The sequence below is a fragment of the Sturnus vulgaris genome, chromosome 13, assembly GCF_052056855.1.
Source record: "Sturnus vulgaris isolate bStuVul1 chromosome 13, bStuVul1.hap1, whole genome shotgun sequence".
Taxonomy (NCBI): domain Eukaryota; kingdom Metazoa; phylum Chordata; class Aves; order Passeriformes; family Sturnidae; genus Sturnus; species Sturnus vulgaris.
This window is the reverse complement of record NC_142255.1, coordinates 6,329,596-6,354,200: the sequence shown is the minus strand read 5'-3', so window position 1 is coordinate 6,354,200 and position 24,605 is coordinate 6,329,596. Positions and strand designations below refer to the sequence as shown.

The following is a 24,605-nucleotide window of genomic DNA, read 5'->3' as shown; positions in this document are numbered from 1 at the left end:
AGCTTCCCTGTACCAAGTACTCACTCAGAACGTGCAAAGTAAACACAGGGGACAGAGAAGGGAGGGAAGTCTGCCTCCAACTTTAAGCAAGGACATACAGAAAAACTCTGAATTCACCCCGGACCTTTTTTCAATGTAAGCAATCAATACTGCACAGATAAATTGAGATTCCTACAGAAAACAGCTTCTGTAATCTTACAAGAACAACCATAGGGCTATTCTATATTCCAACATGTATCAGTTAAGAAAATAACACTAACTTATTGAAAGTACACACTTCTCATTATCCTGATCTGTTCTCTGATCCTACAGCCATTAATAATTCCCTAACTTAAAACAATAATATTATCTATAGTTCTCTTGTCTGGACACTGGCACACACCAGCACAGCTCCAAATTGGAGCTCCTTACCTCATCCTGCTTTTCTGATGGAGATTTAGCATGGTTGACTGTGCTTCCTATAGCTGACACAAGTTACCTCCCTGGAAAGTTTTCAAGGTTTGCACTATCTGATGCACTGTTTTGTTCTTTTTAGGCAAGTAAAATCTTTATTACCAGTCACTTTGGTTCTGAAGTTACAGTGTGCATTTTAAAATTGCTTAGATGTTTTTCTATTAACTTTAGAAGTTAGCTGGAAGACGAAAACAAACTACATTGCAAGAGAAAATGCAATATAAAAATCAGGAGACCGAAAATAGCTGTTTCAGGCACCTTTAAGAGGAATCTCCAGCTCCTACCCGAACAGAACTTTGGGTGAAACGCCAAGGATCCTTTTGTAAAGCACGCCCCCGTGTGGTAACCAACATCTCTGCAAAACCAATTTTCTTCACAGCTCCCAAATAACTTTTCTGTCTCCAAAACTACCTTGAGTCGGTGCTCACACCTGCCCAGGTACTGGGACGAATTCTCCTAGTGGGAGTGTCCCAGACACGTGGAAAAACACACGCAATACTCTGCCCTAGAGGCACATTTCCTAATCTATGGGCAAGGTCAAAATTATTAAGACAATTTTTTTTCTCATAGCTTGTTTATTAAGGTCTCCTCAGTATTCTCTGTGCATTTTTCTTTAAAGCTTAAAAGTTATTGAGTAGGACCAGCCCACTGTATCCAGAAGAAATATAAGGATACATTCATTTCTCACAAAAGAAGAAAAAAACTCTAGAAGGAAGAAAACAGACACTTCTGACTAAATTGTAAGTTGAAGGAAGTGGCATTGGTAGTCACTCTTTAATTTAATAGTGCTGTCAAAATGTAGGGTTAGAAGAGGAGTAGCAAATGTATTTACAAAAGCAACATCTACTCAATAATACTGAAACATATTCCAAGTATATATATTAGGAATAACCAGCTGTGGCATCAAATAAAAACTATTAAAAAACAAAAGAGGAACTCAATAGGACTGTCAATGAAAACATTTGTTTGCTTAAAAAAAAATCCATCAGAAATAATATTGTTCAAGAGTGCAGAAAAACAAATTTATACAGAAATAATGCAACATATTATCAAGATCATTGTTCTACTTCTTTCTTCTGCACAGGTAGAATATCACCCCATTTTTCCTACTTTGCTTAGTTTTATTTCTAAAGTATTTAATTAACTTAAGAGGTTTTAATTTCATTATGATTCATAGTCTAGTCTAGACAATATACAATCATTTCAATGAAAAGTGAGCTTTTTTTGTAGTACTTACATTATCATATGTGCTAGTTATGACAGTGTCACAGACAATATGTTCTTATGATGAAATACCCTAATTTGTTGGGCTTTTTCACTTTCAGTTTTTTAAAGGACTATTTCATCTCATATATAATATTTTTTATTATATTTCTGAATCAGTTTTTTTATTGTAGCATTTTCCATCTTTTTTTCCTCTTAAGGATAAGATAAGCTGAAAACCAAAAACAATGGTCCTGGGAACAAAATAGATAATAATTTGCAACATAAGGATATTATTGTTCTGTAATGTAAAAAAATGTCCAACAGAGGGTGATAGAGACCATGCATTCATTAGACACAACTCAAACACCGGTTTTCTGAGTCATAGTTCAGAATTGCAATTAAAACAAGTTTCTGGCCCTTTCTGAATTAGTTTTGAGATCAAGGAAAAGTTTAAAGTACAATCAGCTTCACCCAGATCTATCCTGTACAAAAGAAATTCAAAGCTACGGCTTTGCTTGCACTAAGAAACAGAACAGAAACAAACATGGCATTGTCCAGATGTGCACAAGTAAGAGGAATTGGGACATGCAGAGGACAAGGCTGTATTCATCAGTGATTTCCCCTGGCAAACCAACTATTTAAACTGAACTTGACCTTTCACTTTTTGAGTTCATGAGTCACATCTGAGCCACTTCTGCATCTTTTGCCAACACATATAGGAAACATCAGCCAAGCGTCCAATGCCCCTTGCTAGGAATTTATTTCTTTCACTAACTTTCCTTGAAAGATTACATTTTTTTTTCTAAACACTGTAACATTTTGTTTAAAATTGCTACCATCTTGCAAAAAGTGTATTTATTCATTGGAAATGGAATCTATACAACAGACTGCAAAAAGTCAACACAGCAGCTCCTTCTGAACCCATGAGAAGTAACCACTCAAATATTTTCTAAGAGAACATCACTGCTGAGTGAAAGGAGAGCCAGTGAGACCTGAAGCAAACACGGCCCAACTGGAAAAGACAGACTACAAGCAGCTATAAAACAATCAAAAGAAACTATTCTTTTGCAGACTCTGAAAAATATCTCCACTCTAAAACTGAAACAAAGAAAGATCTTGTATTTCTTTCTTATTTAAGCTTTCAATCCTTTTGTTCTGATTCTTTCAAAGAACCTCTTTAGTAGGAAGTAAAATATGTGGAAAAAGCTCATTGGCAATCACATTAATTGTGGCTGAAACACCTCCTGAATCCATCCCTTCAGCACACCCAATCTGTAATAATAGAAGTTAATGTTTTTCACATCTACTTTAATTAAAGAAGTAAGTTGAAGGCGGCATTGCCCAGGCAGCCCGGTAGCCCAGCCTTACCTTGCACTGGCCGCCCACACAGATGGCCGTGCCGTTGGGCTCGCAGGGGGTGCCGTCGATCACCGTCTCCGCCTGGCGCACGTAGAAGCGGTAGCCGATGGCCCGGCAGTTCAGCTCACACTTCTGACTCCCCTTCACTGTGGACACAACGCAAGGCCCCATTACAAAGAGCACAGCGGGACATTGGAAAAGGAAAAGCTCCTTAAATGAGCAGTAAGGTCTGAGGGGAAGAAAGTGACCACATCAAATGAACGGTGATTAAGAAACCAACTCCAGGGTAAGCATTCCAGCACACCTTCTGACAATGTAAACGGTGCCTCAGTTAACGACTGACACTTCCCTAAGTGACCCAGAGTACTTCTAGTTTCATGAAAACATTACCTAGTTAGTCTTCTTAAAGCATAGTAACATCTCATGGCATTTCTTAACTCCTGAATGTCAGAAAAATTACATCATAATCAGAAGGATGGGCATCAAATCAAGCTGATTTAGAATCTCCAGTCTGTTCAGGTCCATTGGGCATGCAAACATCCAGCACTGAGAAACATGCACATTTTTAAAAATTCTATCGTTTTTTCTCTTAATTTTTATAAGTTACACTTTAGTGGCTATTCCACAAAAAAAACCCCTCAAGTTTTCCATTCTGTTCCACTAAATTTCATTCTCAAAAATGTACAAAATGCATTATTATTCAAAACCCTGTGATTGCTGCTGACATGCAAGAACCAATAGGAAAATGAGTTTAGTGGGCGAGAGGAACACAGAACACAAGCAACACGTCATCTTCTCCTGTGAAAATCTATTCCTTGAGCAGATACAGTCTAACACTCCCCACATCTTATGCTGCCAGCTTTGTTAACACATTTGTGTATCTTTTCTGTTGCAAATCACCTGTCATGTCAGAGTTGCTCTCAGTTTATCATCCCCATTTGCTAACTGACAGCATCTTCAGTTTCTTTCCAACCCAAAGTAGCACTGATACAGTGGCAGCAAGGTTCAATCCTTTTTCTTATTACAATACTTCCATGGCTGCCACAATAATGAACCAAAATTCCTCTCACTTCATAAATCTTCAGCTCATCCCCTGTACTGAAACTGAAACCTACTATTTAATCTAGATGTCAAGGAGATGCTGTGTGCCCCCGTTTAATGCTAAAACATTGCCTTCACAAGATTTTCTACTTGGCTTCAGTATAGTTTTGAATCTTCAGCTAAGACATAACAAAAAGCCAAAATAAATAAAAGCAATCACTTCAAATATATATTAAACAACTGTTTACTGTAGAAATACCAAATTTTCAGCTCAACTTCAGTTACCCCATGTGCAAACACAGGATTAATGCAGACCAATTCTGGATCTTAGATTTTGTCTCACACAGCTGAACTCATTTAACTGTCCCTCATGTACATCGTGTATTGTGTCTGGCAATCTCCTGACAAAATCCACAAAAACATCTACTAATTTTGAGAGGTCAAAGATCTGTTTACCTAGTTTGGGTTTTTTGCAGAAGCCATGCATGCCCTGTTCAACTAGGTCATTCTTCCATTGGCTAAGTTCAGTAGCTTATCATTACAATGACTTCACTTTAGTTATTAACAACAACCAAAAAAGAACAACATAAAAACCCAAACAGAAGAACATCCTGCAGTTCAATCTCCCAGCATAACAGTCAAGTCTAACGATAAACTGAGCTTTATTCTTAGCAGCTTCATCACTTCACACATAACTATATTCAGAATTCTCAAATAAATGTAACCCAGTTTCAGTGATTCATTACAATTAAAGCCAACTTGTCATTTTCTCTGTCTGAAAGTGTCCTATTTTTATAACGTGCAATCAAGCAGCACCTCTGGAGAGTACGTTTTCTTATCTTCCCATTCTCTCAAATCAAGTCAAACAAGCCATTTAGGGTTTCTGAAATGTCCTTATCTTCTGTGTTGGTTCCCTAAAGTTCAGTATCCTGAAGCCTCATATTCCCATATTCTTCCTGTACTGATTCTCCCCCACAGTTTTAAAACTTTAAGATATTTATTTTTTAAATTATAAGCTGGCCTTCTAGATCCTAGTAAAAGTTTTGTGCTACTTGGAGATGAAAAAATTGCCTGTTGGAGCATGGTATTTTTTCCTGGATCTCTCTCTTCCTTCCCCTTCTGCTGTGATAGGTCAGCCTGCTGCATTGCTAATGCAGCACAGTAACAACCCCAAGCAGACTGAGACTGCTTGTTGTGTAAAGATATAATTGCCATTTCATTATCTCTGTGTTTCATTCTTTCCTATCAGGAACTGTTCCAGAAAAGTAGATATCAGAACAGTCACTGTCTCTGACCACAAACAAACAATTCAGGCTTTAACAACAAACATACCCTTTAACCAATATACAGATCCTTTCGATGAGTACCTGTAAGGAAAGTACTGCCTCGATTAGGCATGTACCAACCACACCACCTAAAGACAACATTCCCAAATGTGAAAGATCTGAAAAAAACTTGTCTACAAAGTGCAAAAATCTGTTAACTGAATCGCCCCTGCTGAATGATTGGCATTTCCCTTAAGGATTTTATGCAAGCATTATGTATTATTGCATAATACGCAGAATTTACAGCAAACAAACACATTTTAGAATTCTCATGTAGAACAAGACGCCACACTCGTAAAAACCTTACCCTTACCCTGTGTTGTGCCACAGCTCTTGAGGTTTTACAGTTTAGGTGGTAGGTCAAGCTGCACTACTGGCTTGGCAATTGGACATAAAATGTCCATTAAACAAGGAGCTGTGAGGCAATTGATTCCACACAAGTCACATTTTTGAGTCCCATGTCACCTGAACCCAGACTTCACAAAAGGATCTATCTGACCCCAGGGATACACTAGGGCTTCCAGGTGAAGGCCTTTCCAATTAGCTGGCAGCAAGACATATTTCCACAAAAAAACTACCTCAGCTCTTTTGAAGTGTGACACAGTTTCTAGGACAGTTCATTATACAAGTACTGTTCAACATGTCCTCCTAGTGTAGTTGTTTTTTATTCACATGTTCACCTTAGCATAACCAAGTCTTTGTACAGTCTCACCTTATCCCACCTTATTAAATAGTGAACTTGGGTGAAATTTGATGTTACCACACAGGTTCTGCCAGACATATTTGTTATTGATTTAATTGAAGAAGATGTCTTTAGTGAACAGTCCTGGTAACATGTAATGTTTGGTTTTCATTTTACAGACTGAAAAAGTATCTAAATAAAAAACTCAGTACTTTCCTTAAAACATCCTTACCAAACCAGCCTTAAGTACCTCAGGGACATCCTGGTCTTCTCCAAACTGCAAGACTCAGGAGTTGGTATTTTTCCAAGTCCTCTGTTGAAATTTACCTTCCACCTTTCCCTAAGAGGAATAAGAGCCAGGCATGCTAAAGCAGGACCACAACACAGTTCTACCACCTTCCACATCCCCAATAAGAATACCAAGACCTCACATTATCTTACAAACTAAACTGTACCTGCTCTGTATCACACAGCACATATTGCAGTGAAACTTTTCACCATTCTGCTAAGATTGATCAAACTTTAATCACAAATATCAACACATTTCACTGCAATAGAGGTTTGAGGAAAAAAAAATCAACTATCAACATATCCACACATTTTTTAAAGGGGGAAAGAGTAATTTATGTGTTATCACACTACAACCAGTGGCTGGAGTTCAAACTGTGTCTCCAGCACCATTTCCACCTGAGGCCTCTCCTCAGGCCCTGCAGAGGGGACAGCAGCCGCCTGCCCGTGGGGAAGCACGAGTGAGCAAGGGAGAAAGTGTCCTCCAGGCTCATCGTCCAAGAACAATCCTGATCTTTAATCACGACAGGGAAAGCATTGGTGTGACCGAGCCCACGATGCGTGCCCGGCCCGGGATGGTGTCACCGCCATGAGGCGAGGCCGGCCCGACCCGACACACAGTCCCCCAGTTCCAGCCACCTTCCCTGGGCTGGGACAGGGCTGGCACAGCCCACAGCCAGTCACCAGGACCGGACACCAGGGACAATCACCGGGACCGGACACCAGGGTTGGTCACCAGGGCCAGACATCCTGTGTGGCCACACACGTTGCCCCTTCCACAGGACCAGAATCTCTCAGCATTGCACAGCCCCCGTGTCCCACTCTCCTCCCAGGCGTTCTGCCTCCCGACTCTCCACCTGCACCCCACCCATTGTGTGGGACGCCATTTGGACTTCATGTCAGCTCTTCTCCTCCTTCATCTTCCTCTGCCAGCACGTGTTGCCATCCTCACCAAGCCCCTGCCCAAGGAAAGGCTGTGGGGAGGCACGCGGCCATGGCGGATAAGGAGGCCAGGCTGTGACTGAGCTGCTCCACAGTGAGCTTGAAGAGACACAGAGAGAGCTCAGCAGGCAAAGCCTGCCAGTGCTCAGAATTGCAATCTAATGATATTCTTAGGAAAAAATGTCAGAAGAAAGAGCATTCCAACCACAATACCTTTGATGAATAATGTATTCCATTTTTCAATGGGAAATTAAAAATAGCCACAGACAAAAAAAAAAAACAGGAAGTGATACCCAAATCAAATAAGAATGGAACTACCAGTAAACTAAATAACACCATACACTGACTGTCCTTAAAGAATGTACCAAGTTCTTCCTTTCTGTCCCAGCTCTGGAGACTTCAAGCTGCTTGGAGCACGTACTGCCTCTCACAGCATGCACATTAAATCTCCTGCCACAAATAATGCTGGCTGTAGGTGCAATCAGAATAAATGATACAACAAAGGAATTTCATGTTCCTCATGCCATGAGGTAGGGATTGGAATGTACAAAACCTCCTTGATGGTTCCTTCGTCCAAATCTTAATTTAATGTGAGATCCAGACTCCCTGTTGTTATCTGCATAGCAGTTCTAGTTCTCCAACAGAACATTAAAGAATGCTTTTACCATTTGTCAGTTTTTGTAAGTTTGCCTAAACATCTAAAAATAGTTAATAACAAGCTGTGCAATTTGAGAAACGTGCCTTGAGGGTGCCCACACAGAAGTGGCATGCACACTCCTGGCAAGCAAATATCACAATCATGTTAATACTACATTATGGGATTAAGCAAATTTAAATTAGGCTTCATTCTGTGTGCAAACTGCCTTGTAAAGTCAACTTCAGTGCTTCTCCATAACAAGCCAAGATACACTCATCCATGATGTGTCAGAAGCAATTGTTCCAGGAACAAGTTGTCTCTGCATAGCTCAGTTATTTTCAGGGCCCAGCTTGCCATGGGCTGTAATTCAGTATTTATTCATGATAAAAGCAATGAATCTGCTTTACAGGAAGTGTAATGAAGCATAGCAGATACTGGAAAAACTTTTAAGAGCCATGCTTATGTCAATCCATGTAACATCTCCTTTAGTTAAAGCTTGTCAGTGCTGAGATTGGGTGGGATTTCAGCCATAGACTTGCAGGTGACCGACATTATTCCCTGCGAGGGTGGGGAGGCCCTGGCACAGGCTGCCCAGAGAAACTGTTCATGCCCCATCCCTGGAAGTGTTAAAGCTCAGACTGGATGGGGCTCTGAGCAATCTGGTCCAGTGACAGGTGACCCTGCCCACAGCGGGGAGGTTGGAACCACACGATCTTTAAGGCCCCTTAAAGATTTTCTTTTCACACAGGAAGTGATTCAAGACACATGCACGTGCAGAGAAACAAAGACAGGTCCAGTGCACTGCAGCAAAGTCTGCTCCTTCCACACTCTGCTGTGGCTGTAAGATGGCAGCTCCACTGCACTTAGGAGTCTACACCAGGCCAGAAACAGCTAAATGTGACAATTCCACACTGATCCAGCAGTGATCCCCTCTGGAGCTGGGGGTGGTGTACCACTAAACACAGGCAACCCCGTTTACACAGCTTCCTATACCAAGAAGGAAAATGCATATTAAACATAACACAGCACATCCTCTACAAAAGCCTTCAAGAAAGCAGAGCTACTTTATTTAAGGTTTCCCTGTTGAGGCTAAGAGACTCTGTGGTCTTAGTTATCAGAATTGGAGCATAAGCTCAGGCTTTACAGATTAGGAGACTATAAAGTCCATGAGAGAAAACTGATCCCAAATTAGGTTGGTTTTCCACTGATGGACAGTTACAAGTTTTTGAGGTGGCCAGAGGAATAATGCTTTTTAGAGCAGTTATGATATGCCAGATTTCTAAATAACAATATACAAACATTTTCCAGGAAATAATTATCATGTAACTACATTTGGGCTCTCCAAAAGAAATAGTAATGTGGTGTGGTCTGTTTTATTTGAGTCTCTTTTGATACTTTGTCCTTATTAGGCTTGGGAACATCTCTTGACAATAACCAGAAAGGGTCGTGTTTATTTTTTTATTTTGTCCCTTTCAGTTTTGTTAACTTCTTATAAACTTTTATTACTCTGGTTCAGATTTTTTCTAAAAACATTTTCCATTCTTCATTCCAATAATGGAGGAACATTGCCCTTTTTTTCCCCCGTACTTCCACTTTTCATTTTCTAATATAATAAAGATGTTTATTTCTTCATGTTGTCTCAACAATTTAATATATATTTGAAATATTGTCTGCACAGGGGTTTTGATATTAAGTGAAAAAAAATTCAAACTTTTATAATGAACGTGCTTATACATTTTAACAAGCACGAAGCCCAAAAGGAAGATACCATTCCAACAAATTCCTCACCTTTACCTGACTATAACACAGTTTTTTCTACTCTTCAGTGAACAGAATAGTTCTGAAAGGCCACAATGTTCCATAAACTTGTCCTCATATATAGTGTTTAAGGCAACAAGAAATTTTCAAATGTTGTAATTTACTCCAATTTCCCTGCTATCTCAATTCCTTCCAAATGCCTCTGTCATTAAAAATCTATTAATAATATCTTATAGAGTTACTGTCATGCATTTAAAATAACTGTAAAGTTGATAATTATTCAATGAAATTAAAATAAACCAACTAGAAACAAGTAATTCATAAAACCATACGTATATGAGTCTCTCTTGATCAGCTGGACATGTGAAAATCAGCAAAATATTTAAGTTTGATGTACTTCTATGCAATTTCAGCACAGCAACACACACATGTGAGTGGCTCACATGGGCACCTGAGCAGTAAGTATTGTTGGCTTCAGTACAGCTGCCACAAGTTGTAAGTTTAACAGAGGCTCCAGGCCAGTGCCCCTTTAAATGACATAACCAGGTAATGTAGTTTCTTCCACAGACCTCAGTTTTCACTTGTTACATCTGGAACTCCTTTCTGAATTTGAAGGGAAAAAAACCCCCGACTCCTAAAAATGCCTTTTTTCACATCAGCCTTTCATGTGTTTGCAGCCACAATCCAAAGACAATCATTTGTCAGCCAGTGGCCACTGGATGTCTCCACTGGCCCATGCAAACAGATCAAAGCTCTCCATCAATGGAAAGCTCTTTTAAAAGGCATTTATCTGCTTTACAAGCCATCACTTACACTTTCCAGAGTGCACTGCAGCCACACAGAGTTGCCCTCTCTGGCCCACAGCACAGACAGGGGATGGCAGCTTCACATGGACTGCACTTCTGCTGAGGTTTCCCAGAGCAGCCCCCAGTGTTTAGATCAGAATTATGAAGATGTGGCTAAGTAAGTAGAAGAAAACCAAAGAGCAATTGCTTGAGCTCAAAATTTTTAGTTTCTGTTTATATCCAGCAATAGCTAAAACTGTATCAATAAAACACTCATAAGACAATGATAACATAAGATAAACTATTAGGATTTCATGAAATATGTCTTTTCTTGCAGTGATATTATACAGAATTTATTAAAAATTAAATTTCAATATTTAAGAAACATATTATTATAGACAAAACTACAGACGACAAATAATACAACTAGTCTAAACAATCTAATTTTCTGGCCAGATTTATGTATTTATTTATAGGCACAAATCAGAGAAGTAAACCTGCTATATGCAGTGCAATTTCTCATCTGGAAAATTACCAAAATGTGCTCCATCCCCTGAAGTGGTGACCACTTCCTGAGGGACACTGAGAGCTATCATTCCCAACTGCTCTTAGCTTGGGATGTTCTGGAAGGAGCTTGATACTGCTTTCTGTCTGTCTTTACAATTGGAAAGAATTGAATATTTCTGTTTGTCTGTATCAGAATCTTACTGGACTGTGGAATCTCAGCTTGCCTCCAGATCTGTAATTTGAAATGTGATTCTATCTCCATCAGCACTGTAGTAGCCCCAAAAACTTGGAACATCAAATAATGTTAAATTATATAAACTAGTATTTTGGCAACTTTAGTAAATACACCTTCAAATCTTGCCTTCAGACTTCCCACAGCAAGCTTGGTCAGCTTTATTCAAGTTCTACTTGCTGGAGGATTTCAAGTCACACTTCACAATAATAAATGCCAAAGGTAGATGGGAAGAAAGGAGATTCAAGTTTAGGCTTGTGATACCCCCAGCAGCATTCCAGACAAAGCTTTCAGTCATCTCTTAAGGAGCATATTTAAAGTTAAATGTCTTAGAAGTCTCTCTCCTATTAAAACATGAACTCTGCATGTGAACACTAAAAACTCCCAAGTAATGCCTATCATGAAAAGACCATAATAGCCAAATGCAGTATTTAACAGAACTCGAAACAAGGCTCCACAGAAAGCCTGGCCTTATGTAAACTCATGGCACGCTCTTCTCCATGCACTCCTCACTGCAGTGCACCCTAAGCTTTCTTTAATATAAAGAAGGACCAAGCAGCCAGAAGTGACAGCAGGGGAAGGAGGGAACACAATGCTGCTCTTTCTCAATATCAGCTCAAGATAAAATGAGCCAGCTCTCACTTCGTTATATGACTGGCAAAAAATCTTTATTTTCTTTCTTAAACAAAACGTGCTCTGAGCTGTACAGTTTGCATTAAAGTCTAAATGCTTTCTGAAGTTACACTTTCCTGAGTTATTCAGCCTGGGGGAAGAAACCTAACATTTTATCTTTAAAAATGAAAATTGTTATCATTATTTACAAGAAATGATGACACAATGTTTTAAAAATCATTGCATATAGAAATCAACTTTCATTTTACTTCAGTTACACAATTCAGAGACAATAATAATAATGTTTTCAGTTATCTCAATCGGCATTTTTTTTAGTTTCTTTAAACAGACTGATTTTGCCAAAATTTCCCGGAGAAATAATTTTGGATCAACTCACAAAAATCCTTGTCATTCCCTGCCTCTTTTTCCTTGCTGTCTCCAGAGGAAGCAGTCACTTAGAAATGCTTCTCCACCCCACCCCCAAAAATCCAGTTCCTGGACTCATTTCATATCCCACTGATTGATAACCCCATCATTTACATCTTCTATGCTGACCTGAACATGGCCACTTTGATGAACACCAACTTAAAATCTACTACCTGTGCTTGTATAAACTAAACTCAGTTTTATACTTGTTATACACAGGATACACATAGATCAATGTGAAAAGCAAGAAAAGAGACTAAACTCCTTTTCTGAAAGGTTTGTAACTGAAGATTCTTTGCTCTGGAACAAGAAATTACCACCTGAGGAGCCACAGCAGAAAGAATGAAAGGAGAAACAAGCAGCAGCTAAAAGTCAGCCTCAGACTCACTGTCACTGTTCCTTAGGAAATACTTATCATATGTTCTGACTGAGCCTTATACACTTACAGATTTCCTTAAGATTAAAAAAAAAAAATCTCTGTGGGGTGAGGAGTGTTTCTGAAATAATAAAAAATACTTGTACTCATTTAAATATTAATATAGCTATTATTTGCTCTAAAATGTCTTAACTATATTTCCATGGCCTGTTGCCACAGTCCTTGAATAGGCAAATAAATTCTTAAGGATTACTTAAAACATTCTGTGCTTTTATTTACATACTCTAAGATATTTATTTCCTTCACTCCCATAAACATCAGTTTAAAGCATGAATGTTCATTAGAGCAATGTTTTCAGTAGGATGCCAGTGACCTGGAGCTCAGTCAGTTAACTTGAAAGCTGCTTCCCTTCTGGTAGCAGATAAAACCCTAAACATTCAGTGTTCAACACTGCATTTCATTTTTAAGACTATTCTTATATAAAAGCTATAATGATCATTGATGAGACTCCAGATCTCTTAGCAACTTTGCTTCTAATTTTTCTTCTGGGTTTTCAAACTTTGCATGCCTTGACTGTTAGATGTTGAGATTCCTGCAGAAAACTGAAAGGTACCAACTCAGTGATCTTTTCTCAGGAAAAATCGAACTGGAAGGCACTGAGAGACAGCTTCTGCTGCCTGGTGCTGGCAGCTGAGCTCCACCAGCTCTAATCATTGCACTTCGAGCCTCCATGCTCTTAGAAACTGGAGTTCAGAACAACAAAGCTTAAATTGTCTCATCTCCCATATCTCTCTCAGCCAAGGGGACAACAAGTGTCTGGTAAAAGACTATTTTCACATTGAGAGTTCTGCCCCATGAAACTGGCATCTGTCTCTCCTGTACTCATCTGTGCCATCACCCTACATCCATCACCCTGCAAGCACAGCAGTAGAAACCAGTATGGATGTGTCAACATAAAAATCTTGTCAAATCCCTTTAATTTCCTTCTACAAACAGGCTCTACATGCAGGAGAAGCAGAGGCTATGATTTAGCTTGGCTTTTCAAAGGTGTCTGACCCTTCTTCAGTGAAAAATATCATCTAGAAGTTAATACAAGGGATGTGTTAAGTTGTTTTGAAAACCACTTACTAATTACTACTCAGTAATTCACTGGCTGTGTTTTGGTACCTACTGAGTAAGAATCTGCAAGATCTTTCCCAAATACAGCTCCAACTTAGGTATTCATTCATGAGATAGATGATGTGATAGCAGGAGAGATTCACAGGTAACACCAAGTTGTGAAAGGCACCAATACTGGAGGGAAGGATTAGAGCTCAAAAATATGCTGACAGCATGGGGAAGGGTCTGAAAAAGCAGGATGAAATATAATAGGGATTGGTATGACATCCTACATTTGTGACAGAACAACCACCTGCACAAACACAGAGTGAAAAAGTAATGGAGAAGCAGTAATTATAGAAGGAATCTGGAGCAGTGACAGTGGGTGTCATTTAATGGGAGGCACTGAAGGTGTGAACTTAACAAAAGAAAAGCAAACACTGCAAGGGTCAGTATAAACCAGACTGCAATGGGCAAATCACAGCAGAGACCAACACTGAGTGCAGCACTATCCACTTCTGATGGGCCATGTGCACAATCCAGAGGACACAGTGAGTGACCAGCACTTCAGCAAACACAGCTGAAGAGGGAAGATTGAAAACATAGTGGTTTTGAAAAAGCAGAAGGGATGACAGTCTCTAGGTAGAGATAAAATACAAAAGGGAGTAGAAGTCTTCCTGTGTGTGCTGTGAACCAGACAAGAGATAATGGGCCAAAGCTGTAGCATGGAAACCTATATTACACTTCACAAAAGACTTCCACTGGAAGGAATAACTAAGCACCATTTGCTTATGGAGACTGCATTATCTCTACCAATGGAGACTGGCACTGGACAAACTGAATAAGCACAAACTGTGCTCTTCTGAAGGGTTCCATTTCCTAATCTCAGATCTTGCAGAGCACACAAGCCTTCCTATTTTTATTTATTGACTTATTCCTCCTTCCATAGTGCCTAGTTATAAAAGACACAGCAGTCACTTTCGTTCAAAATATATTTGCTGTCATGTAGTAAATGTTCAGATACTGATGTTCCCCATCAAGGAAACTGTTACCATTCACACAAACAGTTTCTGCATGAATAAACTCCTCTCTCTGCAGCTTTTCCCCAAAGAAATATCAATGCTCAAGTGCAGTCCTAGATACACAGATGTTCAGAGTTCAAAATGAGAAATAAGGAAGATTTTCTTGCACCTGTCTGGACTCTGTCCCAGAGAATTGGACCAAGGAACATAAAGTCTTAATTATAAAAATATTTCCAATAGGTTAGTTTTTGTCTCTGGAAAGCAGTAAATTGTGAAATTTCACAGTTTTGCAAATTCTACCTCTCATTCTGGACTGCAGAAAGCATAACAAAAGTACATCATTTTCTGCCCCCAAAGTTATACATAGAAAGTATCTACAGCCTGATCAATGTACAGCTGTGAGTCCAACACAGTAAAAGTAATGTAACACTTAAAAATCTTTCCAAAAATGTTATCACCTGTTACCTTAAATATTACACCAAAAGCAACCCACAGGTAACTGCTACCTCAAATGCCTAAGCAACATCAAACCCATATATCTGGATTTCAGGCTGTTGATTTAGAGATTTCTGTAATGACATATGCTGCAACTGCTTCAAATTATCTCACATACCCTGAAACACTAGTTTCTAACAGCCCAAGATTTGCCCCTTGAACCATGTCACTGTAAATGTCTTAATAAGATGCTGGAGGTCAAAGCATGAACCTCTAATAGTGAGAATGTCAGGACGATCACATAGTAAAGTAGAGCCTTAAAAACTAGAAAATCCTTCTCATGAAGGGTAACATACTTGTAAACCATCAAAAGGGAGAAATAGAGAGCACTTTTGTCTACTGCTTCACTTTTTCCTTTCCATACCACATTAACCAACAGTTACCTCTGTGTGAAAGTATCAGAACCATTCCAAAGACCTGAAACAATAAAGTTTCTCACTTTTCTGAAAATTAACTTTAAGGTGTTAAATTTATAATCACCTTACAATGATGGTATGAGGCAGATTAGCCCATAGCTTTGTATCTGTGCAGCCAGGCTACTCCACGCAAAACAATACAGAATTTTAGTGGAGACTGGGACATAGCAAAAAGGTTTCCAAACTCTCAAGAAAGCTAAATTAATAAACCATGTCCAGCCTAGCTACATTCATTCTTCCCAAAGCAATTAGGGGGGAAAGGGAATGAATGTTTAATTGTGCGGGTGATTTTTAAATGTCTGTATCAATTAATGCTTGCTAACATAGCACAGAAAGAGGGACACACATCACTACAGCTCCCTTAAAATTTGCTAAAGCTCTTCTCCCTGCCCCTACCTCAAGTTGGACTCAGTGCAACACAGTAATGCAGAAATCCTTTCAAGTCTGGCAGTAAGACTGCAGCCAAATATGTAAGCTATTCACAAATATTATCCAAAAATAGAGGGCAAGCACAGTTTGTGATTTAGGGTTCACCTGGTACAGACCTTTCAGAGGAAGAAACTGTGCTGGAACAGCAGAGGTAGCCTTATTAACTAAAGAATCTTAGGGGCAAAGAGGGGAAACTTCAGCAAAACACTGTTGTGAAAAATAATGGATCACACTCACAGACTTTAAATATAAATTACCTCTCTTTTAGCCAAAAAGCAGCTGTACAAAAGCTGATGTTAACGATTATCCATTTTCCATTGAAACCATTCTGTACTGGCTCAAACACTATAAAACTATATGTGCACACACAAGCTTTCAGCAGCTCACCCTCCCCCTTTCTGAAATACTGCCTGCTCCTCTGGTGAAAATAAGCTGGTTAAGTCCTGTAAGCAGCCTGCTCAATATGATGCCCAATCCATAGTGCATAACCATGGATTTGGGGAGAAAAACATCCACCTCTTCTTTTAACAAGAAATACAAGAGGGTTTTGCACTGTGATTCAATTGCCAGACTTGTAAAAGCAATTAAATATCCATCCTCACTCAATACTCTTATTTCATGTTTTCTCAAACTCCAAGATGCTTGGCAGGGAAACAGGAGCACAGCCATGAGCTGGCACTGCCCTGTCCCTGCAAGGGAACAGCCTCATTGTACCTGGTGCAACCCCTGTGCCTTTAAAAGAAAACAGAGGAGAGTCAGAGGAAAACACAGGAGATCTCAAGTTGCATTAGCTGCTATTCTTCTGGAATTAATAATTATGGAACAAGAGATGTTGCCAAACAAATGACCTATTCAGATAGATTCTGAGAAGGAGATTACTGATGAAATAAATATTTTGAATTTTGTGGCTCTCTAATAGCCCACTGAGCTTCTGTTACAATACAGCCAAGGACACTGACCCTATCAAGCATTTTACTAAATAAACCTTACATACACTAACACTTCAGCTATTCCAAGTTTATTGCCTGTATGTTGATCAGCTTACACAAGACACAAATATGGAACAAAATCATAAATTAAATTAACAGCATACTCTTGAGAACTCCAGTGAAGATGCAAGAGAACTCGAAACATATGGAGGTATCTTCCTATGTACTATATTAAATAGGAAGATGCATTAGTTACCATTGGGAATTCCTGTAGACAGATATCAGCCACAGACATAGTGCAGCACGTGATGTTTAACACTAGAACATCTCCAGTGCTTATGAGGCCCTGACCCAGAAAGTTGCACTGTCTTAGGGTGCAACAGATGCATCAAGAAAACTGTTTTTGTTCCTTTTTTCCTGACTGGAACACCTTCCAAGCCTTAAGTTATGCCACTAAGTAAATAATGTAAAGTAGCACAGCTTATTACATGGGATGGAAAACCAGCAAAGCACAGCCCTGGTGCTCTAGCTGGTGTTTCTTACACCAGATCAGTCCTCTTAACAGTGGGTTTCAGTTTAGATTCCTATTATTTCTCTGAATATTTCTTACAGTACAGAAGACTCTTACCTTGGCTGTCTCTCTGTTTCCAAAACCAGACTTTATACTAACAAGCTAGTTCACAGCAACTAAGGTCAATCATGTTGGTTTAAACATTAAATTGTGTTTTACAATACATAGAGCTATTTGAACTGCTTTATCTTCTAAATATTTTCCAATTCTCTTGCATGTCCAGTCTGTTTGTGTTTGGTCAAATTCTTTTACTGATGCTTGATGTCCATTTCCATTTGCAAAGAGCACAAGGCCATGATTCCACTCTGCAACAGGCAGCAAACAGAGTCACAAAAAACTCCCTGAGAATCTCTTCAACACTGGCTGTGAGTCCCTCAAAAGACAATAAGGATGGCTTATGGAAATGAGATATATTTCAACTGAGCCAAGCGTGTTAGAAGACAAATGGTGTCAGAAAGCAAGTCTTGATCTAACATTTTATTTCCACTGCAAGACAATCCCTTCCATGAGGGTGGTGATTGTGGATGGAGTGCTGATGGTACTGATGTGTGGCTTGGCACAACACAGCAGGACTAGGAATGGGAAGAAGGATGTCTGCTGGTTGTATAGGATTCAATAGGCTTTATATCAACTAGCTAACAGCAAAGATGAACAATTAACTGTTTTTTTCTTCTGTATTTCCACTGAAAACTGTCAAGCTGGTTTCATAAAAATTCCCAAAATGCTTACAGCATTGGTAAGATAGAAGTTTCTCACATCCGTTTTTCAACTGAAAACTTATTTATGGCTGTAAGAATTAAATTAATCATGGTATTTAGTTTCTCCTTTCATGGCTTCAGGGATGATGGATAGAATAAACAGCATTTTAGGCAGAATGCTTCATATTGGATCCTGCCATAGCTAAGACTTGCCTTATTGCACTGGACAAAACAGTAACCAGACATGTTCTATAAATTGCAAACGACAAAATCAGGATAAAATTTCTTTTTTCCAGAAGTACTCCCATAATTTCTGTGATGCTTACAAAGTACTGTGACAGGAGCCAAATGAGTATCCAGGCAGATGGAGTCTCCTGCTCCCTAACATTGATTAGCATCGTATCCAACAAGATATCACTGTGATTAAAGCAGATTTATGCTCAGAATCACACAGCATTCAGACTGAGAAAGCACAATAAAACCAGCATCTGGGTCTTCTTGCTTCTTAAAAGCAAGAATTCCTGACACAAATCTCCAACTTCATGCAGCAGACAGCATCAATTCTATCTGCAGCTGTTTCAGGCAAGAAAAGCTAACCCCATAGTTTGGATATTACTGCAAGTATAATCTGACTTCATTTTAAACTGGATTTTATCCAGTATTCCTGCAATAACCCCGAGGAGACTTGATCCACTGATGACTTCTAAACTGATTTTCATAGAACAGATCCAACATACTTCAAATATCTTCTTTAATTTCCCAGTGACTAATGTACATTGTTTCCATCAACATAATGTTTTAATCTAGTAAAGAAAGCCAAAGCTTTTAATTTCGAAAGTTCACCTTCTTCCTGTATGTGCTGCATCTTCTCTGTGTTCCCAGCTCCCGCCCCAAATGAAAACAGAACTTGAGGCACAGAAAGGCTAAATGTGTCGACCCAGCCAACCATAAGAACTTTCCATCTGGCTAAATGCAGATTTATGCAGCAAAAGCTGCTGTCCCCAGACAATAAGACCTTTGACATTTTTAAGTTAAACTTTCCAACTTAGCTATTATCAGTTGAAAAAGTTTAATTTTATTTTTTTTTTTAATGAGGATGCTGCAAACATGCTAAGAAATCCCTGAAAACAATTTGTGGATAACTCTCACTGATTTTAACAGGAGCTATTCAAATGTCATTGTGGTGGATAATCACCTCAGCAAGTTAAAATTCATACATGAAAACAAACGTGCTTGTTTGGACGTACTCAGATTCATCCAAACTTGAAGTACTCAAATATTGCTTTGCTGAATAGTAACTAATGACCCTGTACAATACCTGAAAGAATTTGCTAATTTTTCATGGCTCCTTTTGCTCATGCTTTCCCTGTGCTCCTGCTGTGGAACAGGAACCCTGTCCCTATGCCATCCCCTTGCACTGCCAAGACACTTCATGGAGCCACCACCCTCCACAAAGAAATCCCTTGGTTCTGCTCCTGAGACCTGATCTAAACCTTCTTGCTTCCTATACACGATGCAAAGGAGGCCATGGCTCAGCACAGCTGCCTCCTCCTCTGCAACAGGAAAGGCAGAGACAGAGCACGGGCCACTCACCCCACCCCATTCCCCAAGGTGAGCAGCAGTAGCCAAAGGAACTCTGTAATTCCAGTTTCTGCCAGTCAGGACACTGAATAAGTAAATAAATAACTACAGCAGAATGATCTTACTGAAAACGCTCCAAATTTCAGTGGAGCAACAATCTCTTAAAACTGTTTGAACACAAACCAGAGATTGAGTGTTCTGCAGTAAAATCTCTGTCAGTGACGCTAACAAAAATATTAAATTTCAGCAATATGCTGACTTTTTAAAATGGACATCTGTTTGTATTTAGGTTCGTCATGTGACTATATTCAACAACAACGAAGGGATGAGAGCATTCCTTCCTCCAAATCTGGAAGGTGACTATCAAGCTGATTAAATTGAGAAATTAGCATTGGAGGAAATCAAATTCGGTAAATCAATCATGTAGTCCTTGTTTAGGGGAGAGACCCCTACTGAAATCAAAAGGAAAAACCTGAACTTCAAGTGACTGAAATCATTTGAGGTAAGGATTGCTGGATTTGGCACAAGATCTGCAAGAGATCTTAGACTGTTCTCAATGCCTCTCCATCCTCATCTTCAGACACCTGCCTGGGCCCGGGGCTTCACCAAGGACACCATGTCCCATTACACTTTTGAAGCATGGAAAAGCAGAACCTTGTTAGAACTGAAAAAGTCTCATTTCACAGACGTCCATGTGACTGACAGGAAATTTAAATCCCAAGGACGAAAGCACTGAAGAACCTCTCTGTGCACCCTTCACTGCAGCCCAACGAGCACCATGAGCTGACACAACACCTCCATCCCTGGTGCTGCTGCTCCACTGCCACGGCAGCTACAGCCAAACACAGCCAGAGCAGCTGGGCAACAACCCCACAGCACCTGTCCTCTGCAGGGTATTCCACCGTCTGAAATGCTGAGCAGCCCACTGTCACTGAGCCTCACAGTGCTCCAGCACTCACAGAGTGCTCCAGCAGCACTGCTGCACTCCAGCCACAATTACCACAGCCCTGCTGCCGAGTCACTGCCAACCCTCTGGACATTTGTAGCTGCAAAGAAAACTAGAAAGCCTCAACCTTGGCATTCTGACATGCCACTGCTCCAACCCAGTTCAGCAGGTGACTGCATTTTTTTGTTCTAATGGAAAATTCCAAAGCAGCATTTGATGTCATTAGGAACAGACAGGGCCACTTTCCCAGCACAGTCCCAGCTCACACACGGAGCTGTTACAAGGAGAGCTGGAACCAGGAAATGAGGAGATGGGGATGGACACAGAGCATTAGGTCTGCCTGGGAACAAATGAAAAGTGTAAACATTGCCTGTTATTCCCATTAAGAAATGGGTATTGGCTTCTGTAGAGCTACTGACCTCATTTCTCACACTTATTTTTGTGGAGATAAATACAGGACAGTAGATTTTCATAATAATCTATTATATATTAGAATTGTATGTTTTCACAATTATCAATACAATGATTCTTGGAAATAAACTAAATTAAGACAGAAAATTTGATCTGAGTTTCTCAAATAAGATACCTCTAGAAATAACTAAGATTTTAATCCACTTGAAATTTCAGGAAATCGGGAAAACTACAATGAGATCCAATTTTTTTGGTGTGTTATGCAAGTATCTGAAGATTTTAATGTTTGAACAATGAAACTGTTTCCACTATTTCAAAGCAAGAGATTTAAGTAAATTAGATTACAGTTCATAATCAACTCCATATATTAAATATATATCAGAGGATAAAAGGATCTGATGATGATGCAAAACTAAGTGCTTTTATTATAATTTTTCATTGCTTTCCTAGATTACCATTTGAACAAGCTACATATAATCAGTATCACCAATAATAATCAATACATATAATCATCCACAGAAACCTGTTTATACAATATGCCTCTTTAAACTACATTTTCTTACAGAAGTGAGAAGTCAAATACCATTGGTTTCTTTGGTTATATATGTACTAGGAGTGCACGTTTCCAGTTAACTGGGTAATGCCCACTAATAACATGCTTTTTAAACAGAGCTAGAATCCACTGTACTGCCACTTAGATAATATCATCAACACTTCCATAATCCTATTTTCTGGGATTTATGTTAATGATCTGTCAGACTTTGCTGCTGGCTGGCAGACACTGTACAAAGTTAAGCACACACACCCACACAAATGAACCACCAGCTCTCCTAGCCTGTACTCTGCACAGGACCACAACCTCATACAATTCTCTCTCTCAAAGATGAACAAATCTGAGCACCATGGAAAATAATCTTTCACCATCATATGAAAAAAGGTAGAATGACAAAATTCCCACTGACTACCATGAAGTCAGTAGTAGGATCAACTGTGCTGTTTTTATGCAACCCATGACTCCTATTACTGCATTTACTCAAGTTCCAAAAGTCTGCAGATCAAAAAAATATTTCCAGTCAGTCAGCCAGCAAGCCTGTGGATATTCTTTGAGACATTTGACAATATGGTTAATGGCAGCTTGTAGACCTCACATCTAGTTCCTGGGAGCAGTCAGCACAGAATCCTGAAGTAAATAGCACTGATTTATTTGCTGCTTCATTTTTAGATTTTGATTCTGGAATTGTATTTACGCATACATATTACTAGAACATTAACAGCCCCTCATTTATTTGGAATATTTACCTGACTAGAGGGAAATACAGAGAGGGGAAATAACAAACATTTGAGTGGCACTTGGTTTTGTTGTTGGGATGCTGGAAGGCTCAGCTTGTTTTTATTTTCTTCATGGCAGATTACTGTAGAAATTGCAGAGAAGTGACCACAAGTGTTTGAGCTTGCTTTTTGCCTATTTCCATTTGCTGAAGCTCACAGAGATCAAGTTGATTGTCTAAGGTCACCCAGAAGCAAATGGCCCCAATAAGGACGACAGCTCCAACACGACTTTTTCCTGTTCCTGCAGTTCTTTATGCTGAATCACACGGCAAAGTTAAATCTTCTTCCCCAAAATCTTGCTCAATTTCTCCCCATTCTTCTGTTTTAGATCATTTCATTGCTCTTCTAGAGCTTGCAAACAATATGTGACTCAGTGACCTTTTTTCTTCTATTGTATTTCTCAATAAGAAGAATTACTGCATAATTAAACCACATTTTTTAGTATTTATTTAATTTCTTTTCTTTAAGAGCTGTCCCTTTGCAACAGTCTTTGAAATTCTGTGAATGAACCACTTTTCTCTACCAGTCAATTTCTTTTGAAAAACACAAATTTTTCCTGCACTGAATTTATTTTGTTTCTGGATTTGTGACTAGTTTAATCTGGACTTCATGATCCTAAGGATCTTTTTCAACCAAAATGATTCTATAATTGTAGAAGACTCAGTTGAGATTAGCAACCAAATTCTACACCAAAAAGAGCAGAGGCTCTAAACTGTACTTTAAATTTACCTATTTTATCTGACCCTTAGAAAGACATCTACACTGAAAGACTTCAAGCACTCAGGGACAAGATCAGCATCCCATGAAATGGTTCCTGCTCACAGCTCACATTCTTAGACTGTGAGCCCATCACCATTTGTATGTAGGTCACTGGTTCCACAGAAGTTTCCACACTTCTATATGAACTGATTCCTTCAGAGAAGGGTGCACATGGAAATGGGTGCACATGGACATGAGCAGGACCCCAACAATAAACTAAAGGTAGCAGAGAGCAAACCTCACAGACAGATGACAACTTAGCATAAATATACAACAGTTTTAGAAATAAATGAATCGTGATCTGGCCTGTATACATGGGTAATCTAGCAATTCAGAGAGCACTTCCAGCACTCTCAAAATGTTTCCAAATTCAGAATAAGTGAGGCAACTCTTGGAAGAAGCAGCAAGGAGCAAATCACATCTTTCTGTGAGGTAAACTCATCATTTCAACTGGTGATTTATTAGAAGTATTAAAGGCAAGCTATTAAAATCTCCACTCTCTGGATCTAAAACAAGATCATGTTAGGCAGATATTCCACATGCTCACGAACTTAAATCTGTATAACCATCTATATATTATAAGAATTCCTGATAATGGTAACCATATCAACATGAAGTGAAGTGTTAAAAAAATCTAACAGGACAGCATACACATACAGCATTACCTTTCTGTTACTCTTTGGAAACAAAAAAATACTACTCTCTCCATCCTTCAAGATACTGATAGCTCATATTTCTCACACATTCAAAAGAATGGACAAGACTTTCCTTGTCTTAAGACAGAGACAAAGGAAATATTTCTGTGTATGTTGGAGATCCTTAGTGGTGCTTCACAAAACTACTTAGAGAAATCACAGGTGCAAGGTCGACTACACTGCTGAGCTTTCATTTCCCAAGGCTTCCCAGCCTGAGACAGAATAAGGGATAAATCACCATGGAATACAGAGCTTGATGCAGTTCATACAGAACCTACACCAGGTGTCCTCCCACAAGGACTAGCTCAGGTCCTCGGTGGGATGCAAGACATTTCCTTCTCCCTAAAACCTCTCTGGTTTATTCCCACAGGGCACAGGATGCAATCCAGCTGTCTGCCTACACTGTACTGCAGCCCTGACACGGTGAGCTGCCCATGTGCCTCCCTCTGCTTTCACCAGGCAGCCTCCAAAAGTCAAAGCAACTTTTTGCAAAGTGTATCTTCGAGATACATCCATGCTCTGCATATAAGGTGTCTGTGGAAAGAATGACCAGCTTCTTCTGCCTCCTTTTCCCCCCCATGCTTGGCTCCTCTTTTT

General features: G+C 39.4%; 1 protein-coding gene across 1 annotated transcript in view; it reads right to left on the bottom strand.

Moving 5' to 3' along the window:
* The window catches only part of THSD4 (thrombospondin type 1 domain containing 4), a 237,679-nt gene that overhangs the window by 124,674 nt on the left and 88,400 nt on the right, over positions 1 to 24,605 (bottom strand). The window contains exon 7 of the mRNA XM_014873971.2: positions 3,028 to 3,164. Within this exon, the coding sequence (XP_014729457.2) occupies positions 3,028 to 3,164 (137 nt within the window). The remainder of the gene's footprint in view (positions 1 to 3,027; positions 3,165 to 24,605) is intronic.